The sequence below is a fragment of the Tyto alba genome, unplaced genomic scaffold, assembly GCF_018691265.1.
Source record: "Tyto alba isolate M040663 unplaced genomic scaffold, T.alba_DEE_v4.0 Super-Scaffold_41, whole genome shotgun sequence".
Classification (NCBI taxonomy): domain Eukaryota; kingdom Metazoa; phylum Chordata; class Aves; order Strigiformes; family Tytonidae; genus Tyto; species Tyto alba.
Window position 1 is genome coordinate 15,415,289 of NW_024881317.1, and position 23,587 is coordinate 15,438,875.

At 34.7% G+C, this 23,587-nt stretch overlaps 1 protein-coding gene across 11 annotated transcripts in view; it reads right to left on the reverse strand.

Moving 5' to 3' along the window:
• ZNF280D (zinc finger protein 280D) overlaps window positions 1-23,587 on the reverse strand; it is a 59,243-nt gene that overhangs the window by 15,075 nt on the left and 20,581 nt on the right. For 4 of the 11 annotated variants that reach the window (XM_042803768.1, XM_042803767.1, XM_042803771.1 and 1 more), the window contains 12 exons: window positions 22,057-22,166; window positions 20,182-20,411; window positions 17,622-17,779; window positions 17,079-17,179; window positions 16,839-16,985; window positions 16,144-16,278; window positions 14,344-14,588; window positions 13,013-13,153; window positions 12,606-12,668; window positions 11,912-12,030; window positions 11,683-11,719; window positions 729-818 (listed from right to left, as the gene is read on the reverse strand). In XM_042803768.1, coding sequence (XP_042659702.1) covers window positions 729-818; window positions 11,683-11,719; window positions 11,912-12,030; window positions 12,606-12,668; window positions 13,013-13,153; window positions 14,344-14,588; window positions 16,144-16,278; window positions 16,839-16,985; window positions 17,079-17,179; window positions 17,622-17,779; window positions 20,182-20,411; window positions 22,057-22,166 — 1,576 coding nt within the window. The other 7 variants (XM_042803770.1, XM_042803772.1, XR_006166556.1 and 4 more) reach the window with 6 other exon arrangements.

The following is a 23,587-nucleotide window of genomic DNA, read 5'->3' on the forward strand; positions in this document are numbered from 1 at the left end:
AATCTGAAATCAGACTTTTTTTTTTTTTTTCTTTTTAAAGGCGCTGTAGATGCGTATTTAACAAATAGCTGCAATTACGTTTTAACTAAGTGTTTAAAGGTTAAATTGTACCAACAACTGTGAAAGATCACTAACTGGAATAAGACATCTCAGGCTGTGGAGCACTGGAGTAATAATGTAGATGAATTCTATAAAGTCTAAGTCTGCTTACAATATGTGCCAAAGAAATGCGTAAGATATCAATTATCTCTCCAGACTGACATAAAGAACTCCACAATTTCACATATTTTTAAGTGTAGAGCTGTAATTGTTAGCTACCTGACAATTTCACATATTTGCTCTGCTAAGAACTTGGTTGAGTATGCTTTCCACAAATGACACAGGTGTTTAAAAACCTAAGTGAATATCCAAGAATTAACATTTTGTACTATATTTCAAAATTGTTTCCTAATTGCCCTAGTTATGCTGTTAACTCATAAAAAATGCTTCTTTTAACAATCTGTACAATTTATTTACTGTCTTATCAGTCTTCACTGATTTGCAGTTTAAGCACTAGTAAGAATGTGTTTTGACACTTAGAACCTAAATTCTACATGTCTTGTTGAGTAAGAACATTATGACCACCACTCAAAATGCTCTATTATAGAAAACACACATTATGAAAATACTAATTAAATACTTTTGCCCAATTACCTGGGAGATAACACAGCATGTGTTATTTTATGTACCTGATTTCAAGATGCAGCTGATCATTGCATTTACCTTTCAAAAGTTGGTGTTTCTGTTTTTCCTTCAGATAAACTAGGTCTTGAAATTTTCTGTAATAATTAATGATATTTCTTTTATTTTACATTCATGAGCAACTGATTACAATATAAAGTTGCAGAAATAATTTCACACTACATTCCCATAAATCCGCTATGTAGCACAGACTAAGCATTGATCTTGGAAAACTATTTGCAAACACCTGTACCACGTTTAAAAAAAACCCAAGCAAAACAACAACCAGAAACAAAGCAAAACTTTAAAGTAATTCTTGTAGCCTTTTTCACAGACAAAATTTCATTTATGCCTTATTGAATAGGATGCAAACTAAGTCTGGACAGCTTTTTTTTGAAGGGGAAAAAAAAATCTGAAACAAACTTGTGTTTTGCTAGCAAAAAACAACTGCAAAAAAAGCAGAGGAAAGGCCAGGAAGACAAAGTTGAGGCTAATATATTTTTTTAAGCATTACACAGTGTTTTAGCCCTTTAGATGTTATTACAGTAAGTATAAGGAAGATGCTTAACAAAATGCTTGCACAGAAGAAACTTTTGAGTCTCTATTAAAATGTACCCAATGAAACAAATTTTTAACTCTAAACATGAACAAAGGCAATTTTTTTCTCCCATTTTTAGAACAGCAGAAAAACAAGTGACTGAAAACTGCCATTTGGAAACAGCCACACTGTGTCTTCTAAAGGCATCTCCTATGCTACAGGGCATATGTCCCATAAAATTTTATTCTCGTGCCTAAGTGACAAAATTAAGAAATTAAACTTTTCTTCTGTTCGATTACAAGTGTAAGTTAATTTTGGTTTTGAAATAGAAAAGATCACTGCACATAAAGATAAACATTATTATTATTGTCTTAATAGTTAAATCTCTTAAATAGTTAAAACTGTGTCAACAATGTTGCATACTTTCAGCATAGTATTTTTTTTTTCCCCCCAGAGGTGATGTATTTTCTTTCAATGAGGCCAAATTGTGCAGCAAATATTTTAAATTTATATGGTAAAGTTACACTTAGTCTATCTTCTAAAATACCCTTTGCTCTATTTCTATCACACTTTGTTACATTTCTGTCATAGAAAACCCCTACACATATGATTCATGCTACGAAACACTTTCTGACTTAAAATTACTGCACTCTACTTTCTACTACAGAACCTCCACAACCTTCTTCTGCCTTGGCTGCCTGTATTCCCTCCTGGGATCTACCAGCAAATGGAGATTTCTTGACTTAACTGTCTGAATTTTAAATGCTATGTTTTTAAACAATATGATACATCAATTTATATTTTGGGTTCTTCAACACCCTAGGACTTTGTCCTTGACCACCTGCTGTGTATGTCAACAAACAGCCAAAACATCAAACATCCAGATGCAGTGAAATAACAGGCATTCCAGGGCACCTTGGAAAAAAACACCAAAGGTTCCACATAGCCCAGACCACACTGAAAAGCAGCTTGCTGTTGTAAAAGACCTTGGTTCAGATGTCCTGCAAGCTCAGACAGCTATTCTGTCTGTATTCTCCATCTTTTCCAACTGTAAGGGCTAGGGTGTGTGAATCAGTTTGTTTTGAGGGGGATGTTGCATTTTTTTGTTTTATTTTTAAATGAAAGCCAGTATTATAGAACACAATATTGTGGAGCAAAAAAAATGCAAATTCAACATCTTCTATAATGCTGAAACACAATATGGGATGAAAAAAGAAGAAAAGATAAAGCACACCTGAAGTGGTAATGGAAAGAAAAAAGGTATGGAAAGACAAAGTGGTACTGGCTATGTTTGAGAAGCTTGCTTAATGCTGCTGAATGAAGATGAACATTTCTCACATTTCTACAAAATCATTGCTTCTGTTAAAAACCTCACCAACCCCTTTGTATTTTGGAAAGTAGACAAGCAGTGTTACAAGAAAAATCTTCACTAGGTCTGAGGCCTTCTTATACTCTTTCACTGGCTGGGATTTCTGTAACAGATCGCCCTTTTTAAAAGGCTAATAGAAAAACAGTTTACAGACAAAAAAAATCTGTAAAATCAAAATCCAAATATGGGATGTTTGAAAAAAAAATTAGGATTATGTACTGAGATCATTTAGCTTCCTGATAAGCAGAAAGCAGGGGAAGATTTGTACACACACCTAGGAAAAAACAAAAACAAAAGAAACGGTCAGGCCTGAAGAGGCATTTCCAAAGATTTTCCTCTTGAAAGAAGTACCACTAAGAAAACCCACACCAAGATACAGTTCAGAGTCAATATTTACCCAGATCTCTGGTTATATTTCAGGTCACCTTCCAGGTTACCTGAAGATACATAAGGCAACTAAACCATTCCTTCACTGCAGCCTGGCATATAGATCAACCAGAACGGACTGACTGCAGACTGGAAGTCTTTGGGTGTGACAGACATACAAAAGGCATCCCTCCAACACTGCCATGTCTTTCTGTAGTAAAACACAGAAAGCTAGATTTTTGCATTATGCATATCTTCTGAACACCGTGACTCAGTAGTGTATGTATAGTCAAAAAGAACTGTCTTGGATCTTCAAACTAGTTTGAAGTTCAGAGATAGACTGTGTGGAGAAAAGACAAGACATTACCTCCAACTTAGCTTCTCTCTCTCTAATGGAAATTTCGGTCTTTAACCTATTGGATAATGAATTAAGATTCATTGATTTAAAATACTGTATGGTTAAAATAGAGATAACCATGAAGATATTTACAGTAAGAAAGTAACTTGGTAATCTGAAACCCATTTTTGAAGTTGATACTTATTTTGAGCTTAAACATACTTGAGAGTTCCAGGAGAGCATTTCAGAATTTTAAATGGTTTTAGTGGATATATAAAAATTGTAAGATAAACTTGTTTCATGTATCCTGTTCCAGTTATGTCATCTCATGAAAACCAGGAAGCAACAGTCTTAATATGTTTAGCAATACTTTTATTCTAGTGCTTACTGCAATTCTACATGAGGAATCATCTCACCATAAAGCCCTTTTAAACCACGGCTGATTTATTTAAGATCTGAAATGCTAAATTAAATGCATAAACTATATTATAACCCAACAAAAACATTCTGCAAAACTAGCTCACTTTCAATTATCTACCATAACCCAAATATCCAGTACACAGCTGTAGTTTACTTTAGGGCAACTGTAAAACATTGCAGCTGACCTCCAACTACTATTTGGAGGAAATACTTCTCTCAAAATACCTTCACAGGCACAGTCCATATATTAGATGAGCTATACATTATTTAAATTTATTGACTTTTAAAACCACATTAATTAAACAGCTTATCACAACATCACTAAAATTGATTTTCTGTGTTTATTTAAAAAAATGCTATTGCAGAGATAGCAAGAAGTATGTCTCCTACAAAACCTTGTTAAGTCATCAGTTCCAATATAAAATCTAACCTTTAAAGGTTTCCTGTGAAAAAAAGAAAAACTAACAAAATCCTCAGAATTGCTTATGCCTGTATCTTCTTTGTTGATGCTGCATTAAAGGCAAATTTAATCTGCTGAAGTATGGTGCTGCCTTGTTATACTGAAATAATGTTATTAATCATAAATTAAATGATTCATGACCTCAGTGAGTCTTAATGGTTGTCTACAATGTACGAAATACTTGACAGTAGAAACAGCGTTACCAACTTAAAATTTATTTAAAGTGTATGCTAAGACTAGATTCATATCTACCAAATGTGTTTTCCTAATCTAATCCAAGAGCAGTGCTAAACCCAGACCTTTTAAAGAATTCTAGCACATAGTTTCAGCACACCATAAACACCTTGTAACACTAATGTTCTAGCAGCTAACCAACAACTTAGCAATAAATGGTTGTTCATACTACAGTCCATTTTAATTATTACATCTTATTTTGCAATGAAAGGTAGTAAAAATAACTACTAAAAAAAGTATTTTAAAATAACATTTCTATGATAGCACTGTAACAACACTCATCTAATTAACACTAAGAAAAATGATCTGGGTTAATCAAGTGACAAACATTTTTTGGGTCAGGGACTTGAAACACTCTGAAGTACTTAATCATGAGTAGCAACACCGGTAAAAAATGATGCAACACCAAATATTTAGCTTAGCTTCACTGCTTTAATGATTTATATGCAAGGACTTAAACATGTTGGAAATAGGAATTTGTCTAAAAGACAGTCACTCTTAAAAGAACAGAACAATTCAGACAGATAAATCGGATATTGTATATTCAAGGGCAAAACATACTGCTGTTCTTGTCTGAATAAATCTAAGTTTTGCCACCTAAAATAAAAGGGTATGAATTGGATCCAGCATCTGTAGATTATTTTAAACACATTATAAACATTATCTTACATGATCAAATTCTGAAACATTTATGTTCTGTGGTCACGTTTTATAGCTTATAAAACAGATGCAAACTGGCAAGTTTTTGTTGTTTTGGAAGTAAACAGGGGTTTATAACATTTTGTGATAACCATATCTTTGTTAATACAGTTTACCTTGGATTCCTGACATATATTCTTAACCTTAATTCTGTTTAGGAATAGGTTTTAGAAAGTAGTTGCTTCAAATCTGTAATTAGCCCAAGTTTCAGAAATGGATACTAAAACACAGAAAACTATGGTCTTGGTGATGTTCCCAACACTTTTATGATATCAGAAACCTTAGATTCTATAGTTCCTAAATAGCAACAAAGGAAACGTACTTATCTTACATCGGTGGAAATACAGTGGTTCTGGAAAGAACTTTACGGAAATACAAAGATTGTGACCATCTCCAGGAAGTACAGACTACTGGTCCACAATTCTGAGCCATTTTGAAACCTCTCTAGAACTCTCCAAAGATTTTTTTATTCTACATAAACTTCTAGTTAAGAACAATGGGTAAATACCCCTTAATTGTCAATCCCTTAAAAAAAAAAAAATGCCCCAAAATGTAGCAGCTGAGCAAAAAGTTGCAGCTTGAGACACTCAATAGAATGGACTGGCCATAAAACCAAAAGAGACTCAGAATAAAAGCCACGTAATAATATTGGACTCCTTAAAGTCTAAATTCAAGCTAATCTGAAACTTTGACACATGAGGAGTCATCTATGACTAATGGAAGAGATTTGGAGTCAGTGAAACAAGTAGACTCTAAATGCACAGTCCAAGCATGGATGGGAGTCTTCTCATTTCTGAAATTCATAGTCTCATTGCTTCCTCTGCTCTCACATAATAAAATAATGTATGTTTACATGCACGCACACAAACAGCTTGAATCATAAGCAACTGTCTTCCCAGCAATTTATCACAGCACTGCTGAAACTTAGCTGGCATCTTCTGACAAACAGTCCTTTTTTGCCCATCTCTAATCAAAAGTAATCTTTTCTAGAATGACTGCAGCTTCAAACATTTATAGAAAACAACTTAAATAACAAAGTGCCTCAAGACACCTTCCAGCCACTCAACGGAACCATTCTCAGCATTATAAGTCTATTTTACAACCAAAAGAGTAGAAAGGTAGGGTGTTTTTTTGTCTGGTTGGTTTTTTGTTTGTCTGTGGTTTTGTGTGTGTTTTTTTTTTTTTTTTTTAAGAACCCCAGCTTTTCACATGACATTCCCAATTTCAAAAGATATAACTCTAAGTAGAGACAATGATTCATAAAGCACAATTCTCCGCCAAATATCTGATTGTATAAACATTTATTGGGAAGATATGTATGAATGGATAGTTAGAGAGAACAACTGCTGCCTCTACACTATGGTGTTCTACATTGTTGATGACTGAATGGGAAAGATGATGACATTCATGTTACTTCACACTGTCTCCAGTTTCTTACCTGTAAAATGAGGTTAGCAATGAAGACAGCTACATAATAACTTACTGTTATTATCATGAGCAGTGAAGTGTTATTATGCAAAGATGCACAGTTAGAAACATTTAGCAGAATAACAGAAATATTTATTTTCTTGTCAGAATGACTTTCAAAACAAAGGTAATATAGAATTTGCTATTCAAGCAAGGTTGTTCTGCAACTGCATGTCTTTTAAGAACCCATAATGCAGTGACACTCAATGTCCTAAAAATAACAGAAAAGAGACAGGTTAAGGTACATAAAAATGAAATCTTAATTCTTTGACCATAAGCTAAACTGGTTATACCATGCACATTCATGTTGTCCTTGCAGATCTGGCCCAGTATGGTACATTATTCATGTAACTTTGTAATTTTTGGGACAATCAGGGATATTTAATATCCAGACAAGCAGATTTACTTGCATAGTTTAGTACTGGTTTTATGTTATGAGTTTTCCACATGAGTAACTTTGCTGAGATCCTCACACAAATGGCAACAGGATGCCACAATGCCAGTTGTTTCTACATGAACTATTTACACAAATCTGGCAAATCAATCAATCTATCTATCTGTATCTTACAAGTGTTTTAACAGCAAGTCTGAAAAGTAAAAAATTTCTGTATCAAAGCTGTAAAAGAATCAAATGATAATATTCCAAATGAGCATTAAAAAGATGTGTAAATCACAAAACTTCAAACTGAAGTATCAATATAATGTAATTTCTGGGAAGTTCTTCAAGAACTTTTCCAAAAGCCATGAAAATCTACAATCATATTCCACTTTTGTTGTGGCCAGAAACCTGAAAGAAAGTGAAATATCACAGATTCAACTTCCTCTGAAATGCAACAGCATGTTCACAATGAAAACACAAACCCACTATGCTTTTTTGAATGCTACTGTGTCAAAACAAAAGTCCTGCAAGAAAAACCTGTAGTAGGGAGCTAATGCTTGAAGTTGAACAGCAGCATTCAAGATGGAACATAGCTTCTGTCAGAAGAAAAACAAGTAGCAAAAAGATTGAGACTTGAGTACTAAGCGTGCAGATGCTTAATCACAAAATACGTATAAGAGACAATGGATGACAGGATCCTTGCCATTATCAGCAATACCACAGTGGTTGCAGAAGCTCACTATCACCAAAACTGTTACTCTTTGAATAGTAGAAATGAAGAGTACAAAAATACCGGTACAAATGAATTCATCTCAGATTTTGATTATGCAGAAAAAGAAAGTGCTGCAAATCAAGAAATAGATTGCATTCATCAAAAACAATCTCTTATAACTAGGAGGTTGTAACAGTGATTGATCTCAGAGTAAGATGAGATCTACCTATTAGGTTGCTTGGAAGCTAGTAAATGTGACATTCAACCAAGACATATCCACTGTAAGCAGCAGGTTGAGTTTGGAGGAACACTAAATGTTTATCATGACAAAAGGAAAGCTCATCACATATCCACACAACCTGTTGATGGATAAACTTTCCATAGATAATCTAGAACTAAAGATGAAGTCAGAAGCAGTGAAATCAAAAGCAGCAGATGTCTCAGCAGCTTGAGTAGAGCATCCCTGAAGATGAGAAATGATACCAAAAGAACAAGGTATGAATGAACTGTAGTTGCTCCAACCTCAGAATCAAGGCTCAATAAATGTATCTGCTTCCATCACATGCTTTCCTCCTACAGTATTTAGGAGCAAAAAGAAGCCTAGCTACCACAGCAAAGCAGCTAATGAATTCCTCCGGTCAAGATTCAGTTTATGCAGTTACATGCGACACCAGTCATTCAAAGCATATTTTGCCACTATATACTGTACTATTGGCAGACAAAAATGCAACTTACTTGAATATTAAATAGATAAGGACTGTATGTTTTAATGAACAACCAAGGGGAATGACAAATCCCTTCAGTTTCAGAAGCAAGGATCAAGAACAAAATGGGCTTTGAAGTCAACACACATACATCATCATTTATACACTACTCTGGCTTGGGATGATATCAATAGACTTGAGCAGCAAAGAAGCACTGCAAATAAGCAGCAAAGAAACACTGCATCACATAAGTGAAACTTCTGGTAAGACTCTCTTCAAAGGAGTAAAGCCCCCAAAAAGCTGCAAGTCAATGCTGCAAAGCAGAGAACATTATCACAGGAGGGCCTTTGCCAGACTACAATATTGGGAGAAAAGACCAGACCTGCTGCCTACAAGATGCAAGAAGAAAATACCACAGCTTCAATGCATGAAGAAAAAGGAAAAGGTCTGGTCAGATCCTTGTTCACTTACATACCAAAATAATCCCAAGCTGGACTGGGTTCAATTTTCTGGTCCACAATGATGTATCAGTGAGCCAAGGCAGTATAGGATACCTGCTCACTTTCAACTCCCCTGCAACAAAAATGTCTGCTGTCAGTTCATTTAAAAATATGTGAATTGTTGTGCAAAGCAGAGAGTTGAGCATTAGAAGAGTACTGGCACAGTTATTAAGCCTTATTCCCTCAGCACAAGGTGGGTCACTAAACAGATAAGGTGACCTTATGTAGAGTAACAATTTAAAAAGCAATTTCTCCTGGAACATCATCTCCAGCTAGGTTATCTGTATTACTAATGGCAGAATTCTGTTCCAAAAACAATCTCATCAACACTACGCAGAGCTCATGGAACATGTCTGATCATTAGCAATAAAGAGGAGTTTCACAACATATACAGACAGTCTGATATATAACAGAAGATACCAAAAGATACCATCTAAGAGATGCAAGGGAAGATGCAAAGGTGTTCAAGATTGTAGTTGTGAGTCATTGTTTCCAACGATGAAGTGATTATGAAGAGCCCCATAAACAAGTCATACCTCACTGAATTATAGCTCGAAGAATGGGAAGAAACCTTCATAGATCACTGAGAAACTACACAGCAGAAGTTATGAATATTGTCTGCAAGCTCCTCCTCTTCCAAAGCAAACCAGAGTACCAAGAAGAACCATCCCACCAAAAAGATGACCATTTTTGTGTGTACTCTGTACTACAAATAATGAAATTAAAAAAAAATGCTACACAGGCATATTCATGCTCTTCAATTTAGCAATGATATATTCTTGTCCGAAGCATCAGAGGATTAGTGTACGGAATAGGACAAGATTTACTGAAATTTATGAAGTCTATGAGCATGACAGTTTCGAAAAGCACTATCACAGATTATGTCACCTCATGTAGTACCAGTAACTAATCTTATGCCAACATCAGAGCTCTCAAAAGTAACAGCTATCTGCATCTGTCCTAATCTAGCAGTTTGCAGAAACAAACCTGCACATATTCTTGACTTCACTTAAAATCTTTTCACTGCTCACCCACCTGTCTTAAGTAATACATACTCTGTATATCCAACAATCTTCAATATTTTCATGACATCTCTGTAATATATTCCAGATGGCAAGATCCTCATGCCGTACTGACTGCCTGTCACAACTGTACCTCTTCCCCCATCATTCAATCTTTATAACCTTTCCTTACACACAGTTCAGCAAGTATTAATTCCCAACACTTAATGCCAACTCCAAGTAGAAAAGCTAAGGTTTTCACATGTATCACAGCTCAACACTTTATTTTTCCATTGTTTGAATTTCACCGAAATCTAAACTGTTAAAGGACACAAGCCACCCTGGATTAACAAAGGGAATATTGCTCACTCTCCTAGCTGACTCTTTCCAGTGTTTTGTTCAATTTCAATATTCTGTGCTCCAAAAATCAGAAAATTAATTTTTATTTTTTTTTCTTTTTGAATGCTTTTCCAAATTAACTTCCTTCCTTTGTTCTTTCCTGCAGAATATCTTAAATTCTTTTTAATAATGTCTACTAGTCATCCTATCAGACCACCAGCTTTATTCAACTGTATCACATGCTAAACAGTTACTAGTAGAGGTTTGAAGTTTATAGCATATATTTTGCTCTACTAATACACATAGCCAAAATATTCCTATGTTTGGATCACATCACAAATTATTCCAGTACCTCCTTCTTACTGGCCACTTAATGGAAACTAAGAAAATACTTAGTTATGAAATAACCTATTGGGGATATTTCCAAAACGCACTGAAGATTGATATATGCTGAGAGGCCTAAGAATTTCTTGCTCTGTTGGAAGAGTTCTCATCATGCATAAGAATAGCTAAACCCTTTTAGAATCCTGCTATAGGCTAGATGGACTCAATGACACCTTGTTGTTATATCAGGGTTAAACTATTTTCTTCCATCTTTTAAAATATCTTTCTTCGCAGTCTAATTGACACTTTTATTCCTGTGTTCTGAAATGGTCTAGAGATAACTCAGATGTTTGATTCAACTGACACATGCCTGAACCTTCACAATTAAAGGCATAAGTAGGCTCACAAGCTATACTGTAAAGACTCAAGTACTGTTCTGGGCTAATAAGGGGTGGCTTAGCACATCTGATTCTTTTAAAGCTAAGAAAACGCCAAGTACATCCTGTAACACAATCTCCACAATATTGCAGGTTCTTTTTCAAATCCTTAAGAGCACCTGAATGCCAAAAGCCTCATATTAATTTTTCTCTGAAATTCAGAATTAAGAAATTAATACAAAACAGTGTATCATTGTCACAAATAATATTTTATAAATCTTTAGAAATTATTTTCAAAACTATGTTAAAACAGAATTTGTCCTATAGAATATATGTCACATATTTAAAAAAATTATATTAACATTACATAAAGTACATAAACCACTTAATAAAGCTAATATAGAAAATAAATTGAGGTAACAGTCTCACTATGTCTAGACTTAGAAGTCAGGACCAAGAAGTTCTAGTACTTCAGGAATTATTTATAAGCCTCTTCAGCCAAACTGAACAAAAACCTGGTTTTGATTTTGGCTGCAGTTGGTAAGCATTTTATCTCCTCATTCTTGTAACTGTGGACACGGTAAGAGCAAAAAGCACTAATAAAGTAAGGGTCTATGTTCATTCATACATTTCAAATTCTATGAAATGCAAAAGAAACCCAAGTTCAAAGTGCAAGTTTTGGCCATCTGTCACTAAGTTAACAGGTATAAACATTGAGCAGTAAAACAAAACTTACTCAGGTACTTGTTCAGCAGTTGGGATATCTACAGAAACTGAAAATAAAAATAAAGGATTTAATTAAAAATATTTTGAAATGTGAAAATACAGAAGTACTTACTTTCAAATCCAAGTACACAGAAATAATGATAATGCAATTGAAAAAGGATTGCAATAACAAAGAGACATCCGCATGTAAGTATTTATGTATATATACACTATATAAAAAAGACATTATATGTACTCACCTTTCTCTATAATAACTTGACACGTGTGAGTGTGGCTTTCACTCAGATGTGTGGCCATGCTATCTAAGCCAGAAACATCAGTCAGGAAATCACAATTAAGACACACTACAGTCACACCTCTAGGGAAGAAAACGTAAGAAGGAAGTATAAATACAACATGGCTGTGAAAACAGTGTTATTAACCTGTAGCAACTGAACAGACTATAAAAAAAATAAATTTCTAGCAACTTTAGATGAGATGACTCATAAAAACATATTCTTACTTTTTATACTGCAACAAGCACCCAGAAATCCCTGTCTATCACCAAGGCATCTCTGTGCTGGATGTACTACAAAGAATGTCGCTTTAGACAGAAATTTATCTGTAAAGCAAGAATTTCTTTGGTAGATTTGTTTGTTTTTAATTTCCCTCACCCCCACTCCGTATTTTGTACATTATGAATAACTGGAAAAATCAAGAAATAGAAATATTTTTAAAAACTGCTCGGAGTTAAGATGTTAATAATTGTGGACAAATGAAAAAATATTTGTCACTGAACTGAACACTCCTAAGGGAAGAGCTAATGCTTTTTATTTCCGTGCTCTAAGTTGTGGCAACCTAGAAATTCAAGAGGCTCCAATCTCAATTAACTAATCAGTTCACTATCAGAAAGTAAAACCATAAAGGTCTGTAACTGAAAAAAAGCTGAATTACCGTAGCTCTTCTGAATGCTTCTTATAGATCCAAAATCTTTTACTTGGACGAGCACTGTGAAAACTAAGTAAGAAAACATTGCCACTTAGACTAGTTTTTTTGAGTACATGACTCCACGTATCCCAGAAGCATGCAACAATTGGTCATTATTTCTTATATCTGGCTGACATGATTATGGAAGATTCCATAGAAACTCTGAAGCAGAGATAGAATGCTGTCTGAAACACTGGATTTTTAAGGCAAAGAACATGTGGTTTGGGGACTTATTACAAAGTAAAAATCCAACCTTCGACATTTTCCTGCCAGTCCAATGACTCAGTTCAAAATTTAGCTAATAGAAACACTTAACACACTTTATATTAATTTAGGAAGTATTTGATAACGAAGTAAAAACTTTGAATTCTTACCTCATCATGTGATTCACATAGGCTTTGCTACAGCTCGTGTTGTATCTGCATAAGCTACAGTGGACATAGGCAGGAAAATGGCTTGCAAAATCTTTTATTTCCGAGTAACACTCAATACATTTGTGAGCTCCCAAACGATACCTAATAGTAATATGAAAAAGTTAATAGTTAATATCAATCCTTTAAGGTGAGGTAACTATTTCAATCTTATTGCTTTAAGTCAGTAGCAAGCTTGCCTACATGAGGGAATAAAATGATAAACTTCAAAATCTATCAGTTAAATAATTATTATAGGTTATGTTAGCACACATATGAAAATTTTGTTCTTTCTTGAATTACACTGTCCTTATGACCTTACTTAAAAACGGGAAAGTTAATATACACATCTGCTATTGGACACTCCTGGAAACAAGGTACTATAATAGATGAGAACCTCCAACTTCAGCTGCTGCTGTTGTTTCTGTGTACTTGAGAAGGATTTCAAATAAATGCTTCATCCACCACAACACACAGAAGAAGCCTTTGTTTCTCCTGTCACCCCTGGTATTTCCCACAAGCTTTAAAATATCTATCAAGCAAAAATGTAATGCTGCTCTTCCCCAGTTTTGCTGGCAATTTTTGGATGTCTCAGCTACACACAGTGAGTGTTAGCACCTTACTGGAAGGCAAATAAAATATTTGACAAAAAAAATGCTATCTCATCTTAGCCAATGAAATTATATTTCAGTCCATAAAACACCCGCTAAATTATTAATATAAGGATAGAAAAACCCAAGTAAATTGTAAATCTAAGAACAGCATTCTCCCAACAATGTGCCTTTAATCTCTTGATTTTTTTTTTGGTACCTCGTCAAATTAAAGACAAACAAGACTTAAGCTTTTACAATATCGGGTTAAAACAAAACCCTTTTTAAAACTGAAAGGAGGAAAAATTTTTCCCTCCACAAGAAAACTTGCGAAGAACACCCAGGCAGATATATTCCCCTCCACAGGTCACTTTTAAACATAAATCTGCCTAATGAGTTAGTATTTCAAGGGTCTGTGGCTCTGTGTAGATAGACAGAAAAAAAAATATCCAAGTTTAAAATAGAAGTTTCCAGAACATCTGTTCTTCCATCATAAAGTGCTCCACCACCACCACCAAAACGAGTGAATGAAAATTCAGGATTATAATCACTGTATCAATATGTGAAAAGTTCATGTGCCTGATTTTTCTGCAAAACTGAAGTGACAAATCTTCTGTATTAGTGTTAGAAGTTATCAGAAGGTAATTAAATGGTTAGTTACTTATATTTGAAGTAGACTTAAAGACATTTTTAATGCTACTTTACCTTAGATTATGCAGTGCTGTATTTGTAACTTCTTTTTTTTTTTTGCTGTTGGTCCATGCATTTTGCTTTCTTGATGTAGTTTGTTTTGATTTTGCTTTTGACTTAGTTGTATTAGATTTGTTATGATTTTTAGTGGTTGTATTTTTAGCTTTAGGTGATAACTGAAATGTGGAAGTACTTGTACTAATAGAAGATGTAGCTGATGATCCTGATTGAAGAGATCCAACAGATGCTCGAATAGTCACCTACAAGTATGAAATTTTTAAAAAATTCTGTTTAGATTTAAGCTAACTTCCCATTACTGTTAGTCTCAAAGTTTAAGGTATCTTAGGACAAAAATCATTGCATAAGAAACACTCCTCAGGAACGACTGCTTTGGAAAATACTAAATACTGTTGACTGGAGTAAACGTAACCTCAATAGCTTACTGGATGCTTAAAAAGCTCTTGCTTTGGTGGAAATAGCCATGACAAAACACACTGCTCTCTTTTCAGATCTGCAACTGGCTACATCCTGCTTTCTCAAAGCAAATATATGTAACTGTGGAAAACAGAAGGTTCAGACCAATTAGCCCTACTAAGCAGAGTATCAAGCAATCCCATCAGTGCCTGGATTTAACAAAAGCCCTGTGTCTTGTTGCCTCATGACTAGTCAATTCACTTCCTTGAGATATTTTTTGCTTCTTACTCTAGGGCCTTAAGGACTAATTCTGGTTTCTGACCTCTAATCTGGCATTATTGTGCTCCCCTGTCCTGCCCTTAAATTCAGTGCGCTCCAGTTTTCACTTGCAGCATGACTCCTAATTATAATTCTTGCCCATAATCATAGTTTAGAAGCACCTCACCTTCTAAACCTGGTTCCAAGCTCTTCAGTTTCATCATCTACATCCTGTCAAGGTCTACTAGCACCAAAATTTTAACATAATCTAAGATTTTATTAGATCACAAAGACCTTGAAATATTTAGAAAATTGATGTATTGTCACATAACAGCGAATCAGTGCTTTACATTCTACCAAGCAACACCATCAACATCAACTTCAGTCATTTTCCCTTCCTGATTCTATAGCAAATGAACTGTGAAGAGCTGATCAAAATGTTAATTTTCTTCTTCCTTTCAACTGAAAGGACAGATTATCTTCACAATTCGTTTAAAAACTGTAGGAAAAAGTGCTGAAATCTACAGGAAAATCCTAGTCTAAGTGGTTCCTTCTCGAGAAACAGGAGAATGATTTAAAGATAGCCCAAGTGTTCCAAGGGGACCCAAGTTTACTTCATAAAACACTTAGCAGAAATTGTGGGGTTTTATTTTCCTCTTCAATTGGTGGAGCTAAAAAAGACCTGGTGAACTCAGTATGAAGCACATGTTGTCTATGGGGAAGTCTTGCACTCTGTAGTAATTTTTTGTACCACCTTTCACAAAAAATGATGCAGACCCCTTAGACCAACATCCAGATTATCTCCTTTTCTCCTAGCATGAGAAAGGATAAACAGGAGGGGGCGAATTAACCAACAGCTCAAGAAAGTAGCAGCACTGACTGGACTACTAGCCTATACATGTGTGGAAGAATGGGACAGAGTGCAACACCACAGATCACCGTGAAGAAAACATAAACTATGCCTGGCAATTCTTGTAATAGGAATATTTTTTTAGAGTTTTAGAGGCGGCAAAAACACCCAACCCAAACCAACCTGTGCTTTTGACAAGAAAGGAGAAAAACACTTCTTTCTATTCTACCCCCTTTCTCTACCAGTAATTTTTTATCCTTTGTCCCCTCTATTTTTTCAGTATGAACACTTACCTTTGTTCCAGGAGGCAATCCTTCTAACTGTTTTGGTTTCCTAAATGTTCGGTGATGCTGAGTCTTGTGATCCATTTTTTCTTTGCATGTCAAAAATTGCAGTCTGCACTTAGTGCAACGGTATATTCCTTTTTTCTTTTAAAAATAGAAGACAATCTATAGTAAGCATGCATGTCATGAGAAACAAAACTCTAACTCTAGTTTGTCTCAAGCAACAGTCATCCAGTTTCTAAAACATCAACTAGACAAATGCCTAACATTGTACAAAGCCAAGATACTGTGTAGGAATTAAAGAGAGAATATTTAAATACTTGAAAATGCAAGGCAGTATCATTACTAAGGAGGAGGAGTAATCAGGTTACCAGTTACAAGGTGACACAGCACTTCATAATTTTTTTCTCTCCTTGAACTAGTGAAAGGTTTGCTAGTAACTTCAAGGAATGCAGAACACATCACTACAACTTAATGAAGAAACCTAATTGCAGAGGTACTCTTTCAAGGATATTCAGAGATTTTTAATAGTTTTTTTTTTTTAAATAGGGAGTTGCTAGTAGTCACAATTCTTCTATCATATTTTATTAAATATTCTTACACCATAGCAACCATACAAATCAGTTACGCTTCTTTTTCTCCCAGAGATTCCTTACATATAGTTAGCATTTTTCTAGAATTAAGGATTGAAAGTATCTGCTTACCTGATGCCTCATGTAATGATGCATATATGGTGCTCCAATTTTGATTACTTTGAGGCAAAATGGGCATAGCAAATGTTTTGTGTTTTCATGAACTGTTCTAAAATGTGTTTCTACATCTGAAAAAGCTGATGATCTGTAGTTGCATACCTAAAACAAAAAGTTTTACTTTCCTGTTAAATGTTTATTGACAGTAAAGACAGGGGGGTGTAATCTAAATACAAAACAGTCACTCTGAGATACCTGGCAAACATACGGCATTTCACCTGGCTTATGATTGTCCTTCATATGTTGTAAAAGAACTTGCTCTGATTCAAAGGATAATTCACAGATTTTACAAATCGCTAGAAAAAGTGAAAAATGAGAAAAAAAAATAAATCATTTGGGGTCATAAGTAGATAAATTATAATACATATGTATATGCAAACTGTATATATCTATAAAGGTAGAGCAATCTAATAATTATTCTACTCTTTGGAAGAAATTCCCTGTACAATTTCAGGAAGCCAGAAGTGCAAGTTCCTTAAACAACATGAATTCTTGCAGTCAGGCTTTCAACTGAAGAAAAAAACCAAACAAACAAAAAAAAAACCAAACAAAAAGCTTTTTACATTTCTTTTCCACACACATTGCTCTACCATGAATTGAATGAGTGCTCAGCTCCTCTATTACATCTCAAGATTATTGCTCTTAAAGTACAATAACTTTATTCTGAAGTTTCAAACCAGCAAAGTAGAAATCAGACAATATTTAAAAAGTTTAAGTCACCAGAAGATTTCAACTTACTAGATGACTCATAAGGTGTGTGTGTACTTTCAATATGGCACTGCAGCTGGAATGGGGTGGGAAACTGACGGTAACAGTGCTGGCAGGTGGTGTGGCTTTCCCAACTTTCACTGCTCTGCTTCTCAAGCTCCAAGTGATGTTTCATGTGGTTCATAAACCTTTAAATGATAGTGAACAGGTGCAAAAAAATACATTTTAACATTCACTATACATGACATATCACATGCAAGATGTACAGTAATCTTTAGAAATGGTACTCTGTAAAGACTTCCTAATTTAAAAAGAAAAAAATTTAAGGAGTAAGTTTTGATTAAAAAAAAAAAGTAACAAAGTTAAGCTGAATATGCCAGAAATCATCTTTCAAAGTTTAAGAAGAAATCTTGACTATTATAGGGAACATGCAACATATCTGAAACATATTCTGTGATTAAGCAATCTATTGAAATTTTAATGTTTGCTTAGACAAAATTCTTGCCTTGAAATAAAGAAAATTAGCAAAGGCAACAACAACAAAGCATATCATCTGTTCACACTTCACCACCAGTCTGAAAGCCACATTCCGAAACTAGCATAACTTTAGCTCTGCTGAAAACTTAAGTAGCAAGAACATATCTGCAATTAGGACATTATAGCTGTATCTGAAAGCACCTCATTCAAACCTGGCAGGGTTCCAGCAGTTTTCTTTGTATAAAGGATTTAGGACTGAAGCTGAATTATGAATGACAGTTATCAAAGAATGCCACTGTGCATCTGAAGCAAAAGAGTATGAGAAACTTGGTGGCATGTTACAACCTTTTCTTCATTCATATGTCCACCTATACGTAACAGGAACCTATTCTGGTTGAGAAGTCTAGGCACCAATGACAACATTGGGCAGGCCAGAGTTACTGCTGGAATAGCAAAGACAGGTTAGTTGCACAACCCAGTACTGTTAAACTTCAAAAACTGTTCTATTTTTCATGTGCTTCATGTCAGTACATCCAGAGTAACTATCAAATGTAGGCCAGACTCACAAAAGCAATGTAGCTCTCAAAATGGTGACCTTGGAATTAGAAACAACTAATGAGAGAGGAGAACAGTCTCCTTAAATCAAGCTTCCGATGTCATGCAGTTGCTTAAAAAAAAAAAAAAAGTTAACTGAAGATATCCAGGTACCTATGCAGAAGAAAGGAATTGGCACAAGTACTGCACATTACCTTAACAGAACATTGTTTCAATGGTGTGTTCAACCACAGATCTTTTAAAGGAAGTAGTGGATTACCCTGATGAATCACTTTGTGCTTTTCTGAATTAAGGTCCAGAAAACTTTCACTAGTAGTAGAGGGGCACTACATACCTATTTTTGTCCACTATAAATGATGCAAGGTATAAAATATACCTTGGAATAAAAACTCTGAGGTTACAGAACTATGCAATACAACTACAAAGTTACAGCAAAAATTAATATCGCTGTAAGTTGACTCTAGAGAAATAAAAAGAAAAAATTAAGTGCTCATTTTTAATGACTGGTTGTGGAACACATAGGTACCATAGCACCAATAGCGTAAAATATAGTGCTGAGTAGAAAATAGTGCCTGAAAAATGTTTTTTTAAAATGAACTGAGTATCTGAATAAAGTAATCTTTCTGTGGACTACTTTTCATGATACTGCAAGAAAGGCTTATTTGAAAAGTATTGTGCATACAAAAACAAAACAAAAACCTCTCAGCTCAAATCAAACAGTTCATTGTTCTTAAAAAGATAAACTGCACGGTAAGAAATGCTGTAATTACCAGGAATTATAAAATCATGAAGGTAAACTCTTTTGAAGTCTAAGAACATACAACATTACATTTTCAAGCTGCTTAAGACAAATTATTGGCACTTTTCCTTAGAATGTACATGTATCTAATGATTAATAGCAAATATAGTGTTTGTAATTACACGAAACTTTTGTTCAGTAATATGGGTGTAATGTTAGCATAAACCTGTTAATTTTAAGTAGCAGACTGTGCCCTTTGAAAGGATAGTCCATTTTTCAGTTTTACATTCTGCTACTTCAGCTTCCCTTGTAAAAAAGTTCAATGACCTTAACTTCTAAAGAAACAATGACATGAACTTGTCTACCTATTAAAACAGCTTACTGAAGTTTTTTGCAGCATTTGGAAGGAAAATTATTCTATCAAAATAACAGATGTTACATAAGTAAACCACCAACTATTAGTCATTGTGCATCCCTAAAGGGAATTAACACTCACATCTACTGATATCACCATCAATCCAGATGGCAAATTGTAAAATACTTTGTGTTGCCCTTTCTAACCCCGAGTCCTACAACTGCTCTCATTAAAACTCTACTGTTTATGTTAGACACCATTAAAATTCGTACTCTAATCTGTAGACAGATTAAGTTATGGCCATACATGCACAGTAAAAATTATTTCAATTTCTGGTCAGTCACCCAATATTACCAGTTTTCAAAAAGAAAAAAAAAATATTCCAGAGAGACAAGTTTTTAATGCATGAGACTAGGTGCTATAGGCTGTGATTAATGAACAATTAAGGAAGTGAGTTCAAATACCTTATGTTATTTTTAAGAACTTTCAGACAACTGAAGCACTTAAATGTCGTATGAGTCTTCTGCTCCTGTTGTACCTGCTGGGTGTCACCTTCATGTTTCCCATAATAGAAGTCATTAACTAACATAATCAATTTTCCTTTCTCAGATTCAGCAGTCTTGCTTGTTGTGCTCGAACATTCTGTTTTGGCCATTCCCAGGAAAAAGTTATTTACCATATCTGGACAACAATACTAGATGGAAAAGGGGAAGAGAGGAGACAGAGACAAAAGTATCAGTCTCTTACCAAACTGCATCAATGACAGCAGCATCTTAAAAACCGGAGCAAAGTTCCATTCTCCAGCACACCAACATTATTCATATTCACATACAGATTTTGAACTGTAATCGATCTTTAGGTAGGGTTTAGGTAATAAAACACTACATATGATAAAAACTGAAAAGGGATTATTCTCACAGGTTCATGTGAGATTAATTTATGCTAGAAATCAGAATACCAGTGTTGTCTTACTCATTACAAAAATGTCTACTTCATTTAATAATGAGAAAGAAAAGCAGCTTTTATGTATTTTGCTGACAAGCAGAAGTTGACCGACAACTTAATGGAAAGTTTTATCTTTTATTTCTTTGGGGAGGACATATGTTGAAACTTGAAAAAGTTCTTTCCAGCATTACTGAAAAATCCAGAAATTCTAAGCCATACAACACACATTGTTCAAGCTTCCTTATGTCCAAGTGTACATAATGAATGCTTAACCCAATAGCTATACTGTGAAACTTAATGCTTAAATATGAAGTTTCATACAGAAGGTACTATGACGTTTCCAACAGTGAACAAAATGAGAATGAAACATTCTCATTTCAGAGGACAGATCTTTCTCCTGCTGAATAATGGTTCTTACCATGCATGGCTACTTGCTATTTTAACTAAAAAATTCATTAAATACTACTAAGTAAACCCACTTCAATGGTTCTTTCATTTGGTTGATGTACTCAGCACAAAAGCTATTCTCTATAGATAATGATTAGAGAAAAATACAATGCTTGATTTACTTTTTCCACTACCACCTATGTTTCTTAATTGTGTTCTGAAGCTCAAAAGGACAGTAGCTACCATTTAGGGTATCATAAAGCGCAGTAAATCACAACTATCTGCATTAACTGTAATGGGGCCTCACAGATTTCTATTACACTGTGGTTCATACTCCTTTTTGCATGGGTTACTCATATTGTATACAGAATTCAAAGCCATTTCTCTGCCCCCTGAATTGGAATACATATGCCTAAGAAATACATGAATCTTTGCCAAATATTAATAAATATTTTCCAGGAAATGATATTTCCAGAAACAGTAATAAATAGTTTCATAAAAACTATGTGATGCTTCATTTCTGAAAGCTTTGTTTCTCACAGTGTTTAAGTATGAACTACAAATTAACTTCCCCCACTCAGCTTAACTTTTTAGATACCAAGTGATATATCAAGATAAAAAGCTAAGTTTACACTGTCATCCTTGTCTCAGTAGCAATATAACACAGCTGTGGGTCAACCAGCTGCCTATTATCACAGGCATTTACCTTCATCAAATTCACCTGAATCTGTTCAGGAAGTCACAGCTGTGGTGGACAGAAATCATACAGACACAGCAAATATGCCTCAACTCATTGGAAAATAAGGCAAAAAGTAGAAAGATAGAAAGATATAGTTTCCCTACTCCATTCTTCATCTCCATTACTGTAAGACATGGAGCATTTTGGGCTCTGGTTGATCATAGCCACAAGCCAGACACTCTTCATATCAAAACATGGCACCCTTTCATAATGAAACACAATTCTACTGAAATTTGTTATAATGTTTACCAGCCCCCAAATATCTTACCTTCATATGATTTTTTAGAGGATCCATAAGATTGAAATGAATATTGCACTTTGGACAAGCTCGTGGAAAAGGTCCTCCATTTTTAATGGTGCTTGATGCAACATTTGCACCTGTAAAATTTAAAATATGTTAAGATTCATAACACTAGATTTATTATTATTTATTATTCCAGCAAAATATTCTATTTCAAAAGAAAACTATTACAACTGGTGTAGCTGTAGTAACCATCAGTAAGGTTTTACAACCATCTTTTAACTACCCTTCCTTTTTTCCAAACTGAGTTTGGTCTTTTTGATATAGACCTATAAACAACTTTTGTAAAATCTCAGCAGCTAATAAGGAAAAAATGGGAGGGGGTAAAGGTAGCATGATAGAGACAAAACATTAATTCTGTGCACCACTACCCTACCACCCCCGGGATAGGCCAGATTTTTGATGGTTTTGTTTTACGAACACATAAAACTTGTTTTATGCCATGACCTGATGATCATCACAATACGGTTCAGATAACTGGTTTGGGGAAGGAATTTCACCACCTGGTTCTCAACAATGAGAATATTTCTCTCTGGACTGCTGTTAGAACCTATGCCTATTCAGATGCATCATTCCTGTTCAGCAAAGGTGTCTTTGAAGAACCTAGAGAATAAATCCTCTAAATAATTACTTCCCAGTAATGAAATGAAGTAGTATTTCTCTTATCAGCATGAAATAACACCTTTTGAGCAAAACAAAAAAAGCTTTACATCAGCTTAAATTTTAATGAATAAACCCAGGCTTCCAGTTTTCTCCAAACTGTCAAAAACCATCAGAGCAATAGTTACTTTTCCAGATAAAGTTCTCTTGCATTCTCAAGTTGTTCACAGATCTGGAGGACTCCATACTGAGGAAGTAGTTTAGAAGAAGAGGTTAAACACAGGAAGGGTTTCAAGTAACATCTGAGTATCTCAGCTGTAGAATCAACTGTACCCTGCCAGGGCTATGAGAAGATGCAATTAAAACAAACACACAAATATATCCACCTTATAACAAGGGAATGAATGTCTGAGTTAAGAGATGACTGTGCAACAGCATTACGTGTTTTTTCACAAAAATAATCTTGCATAGTCCATGAGGTAGACATGGATCAAACAGTATTTATCCTTGAAAATAACAGTATTGCTAAGAATTGTAATTAAGCAGAAAGTCCTTCACATGAGTGGATGGCCATGCAAGAGATATACTACAAAACAGTGCTGCAAGTTTTCACTATTATGATTTGTACAGTATTTTAACGTCACAGCTAAGTGCAAGCTAAATTGGAAGAAAACAGGTTCTGCAGGAAGATCTTGTGTTCTGTGGGGCTTGAGTCCTGGATTCTGTGACAGATCAGAAATTGCTATGTTAGCGTGGGATGGCTCAGAGACAAATTCATAACAATAACATTCTCAGTGACTGTAATCTACTTCTATGTTACTGCACTTAGTAAGATCCTCCAGTTATCTTTTGTATATTATAAGCTGCAGCACAGTATCTGTCTTACCCAACACAGGGT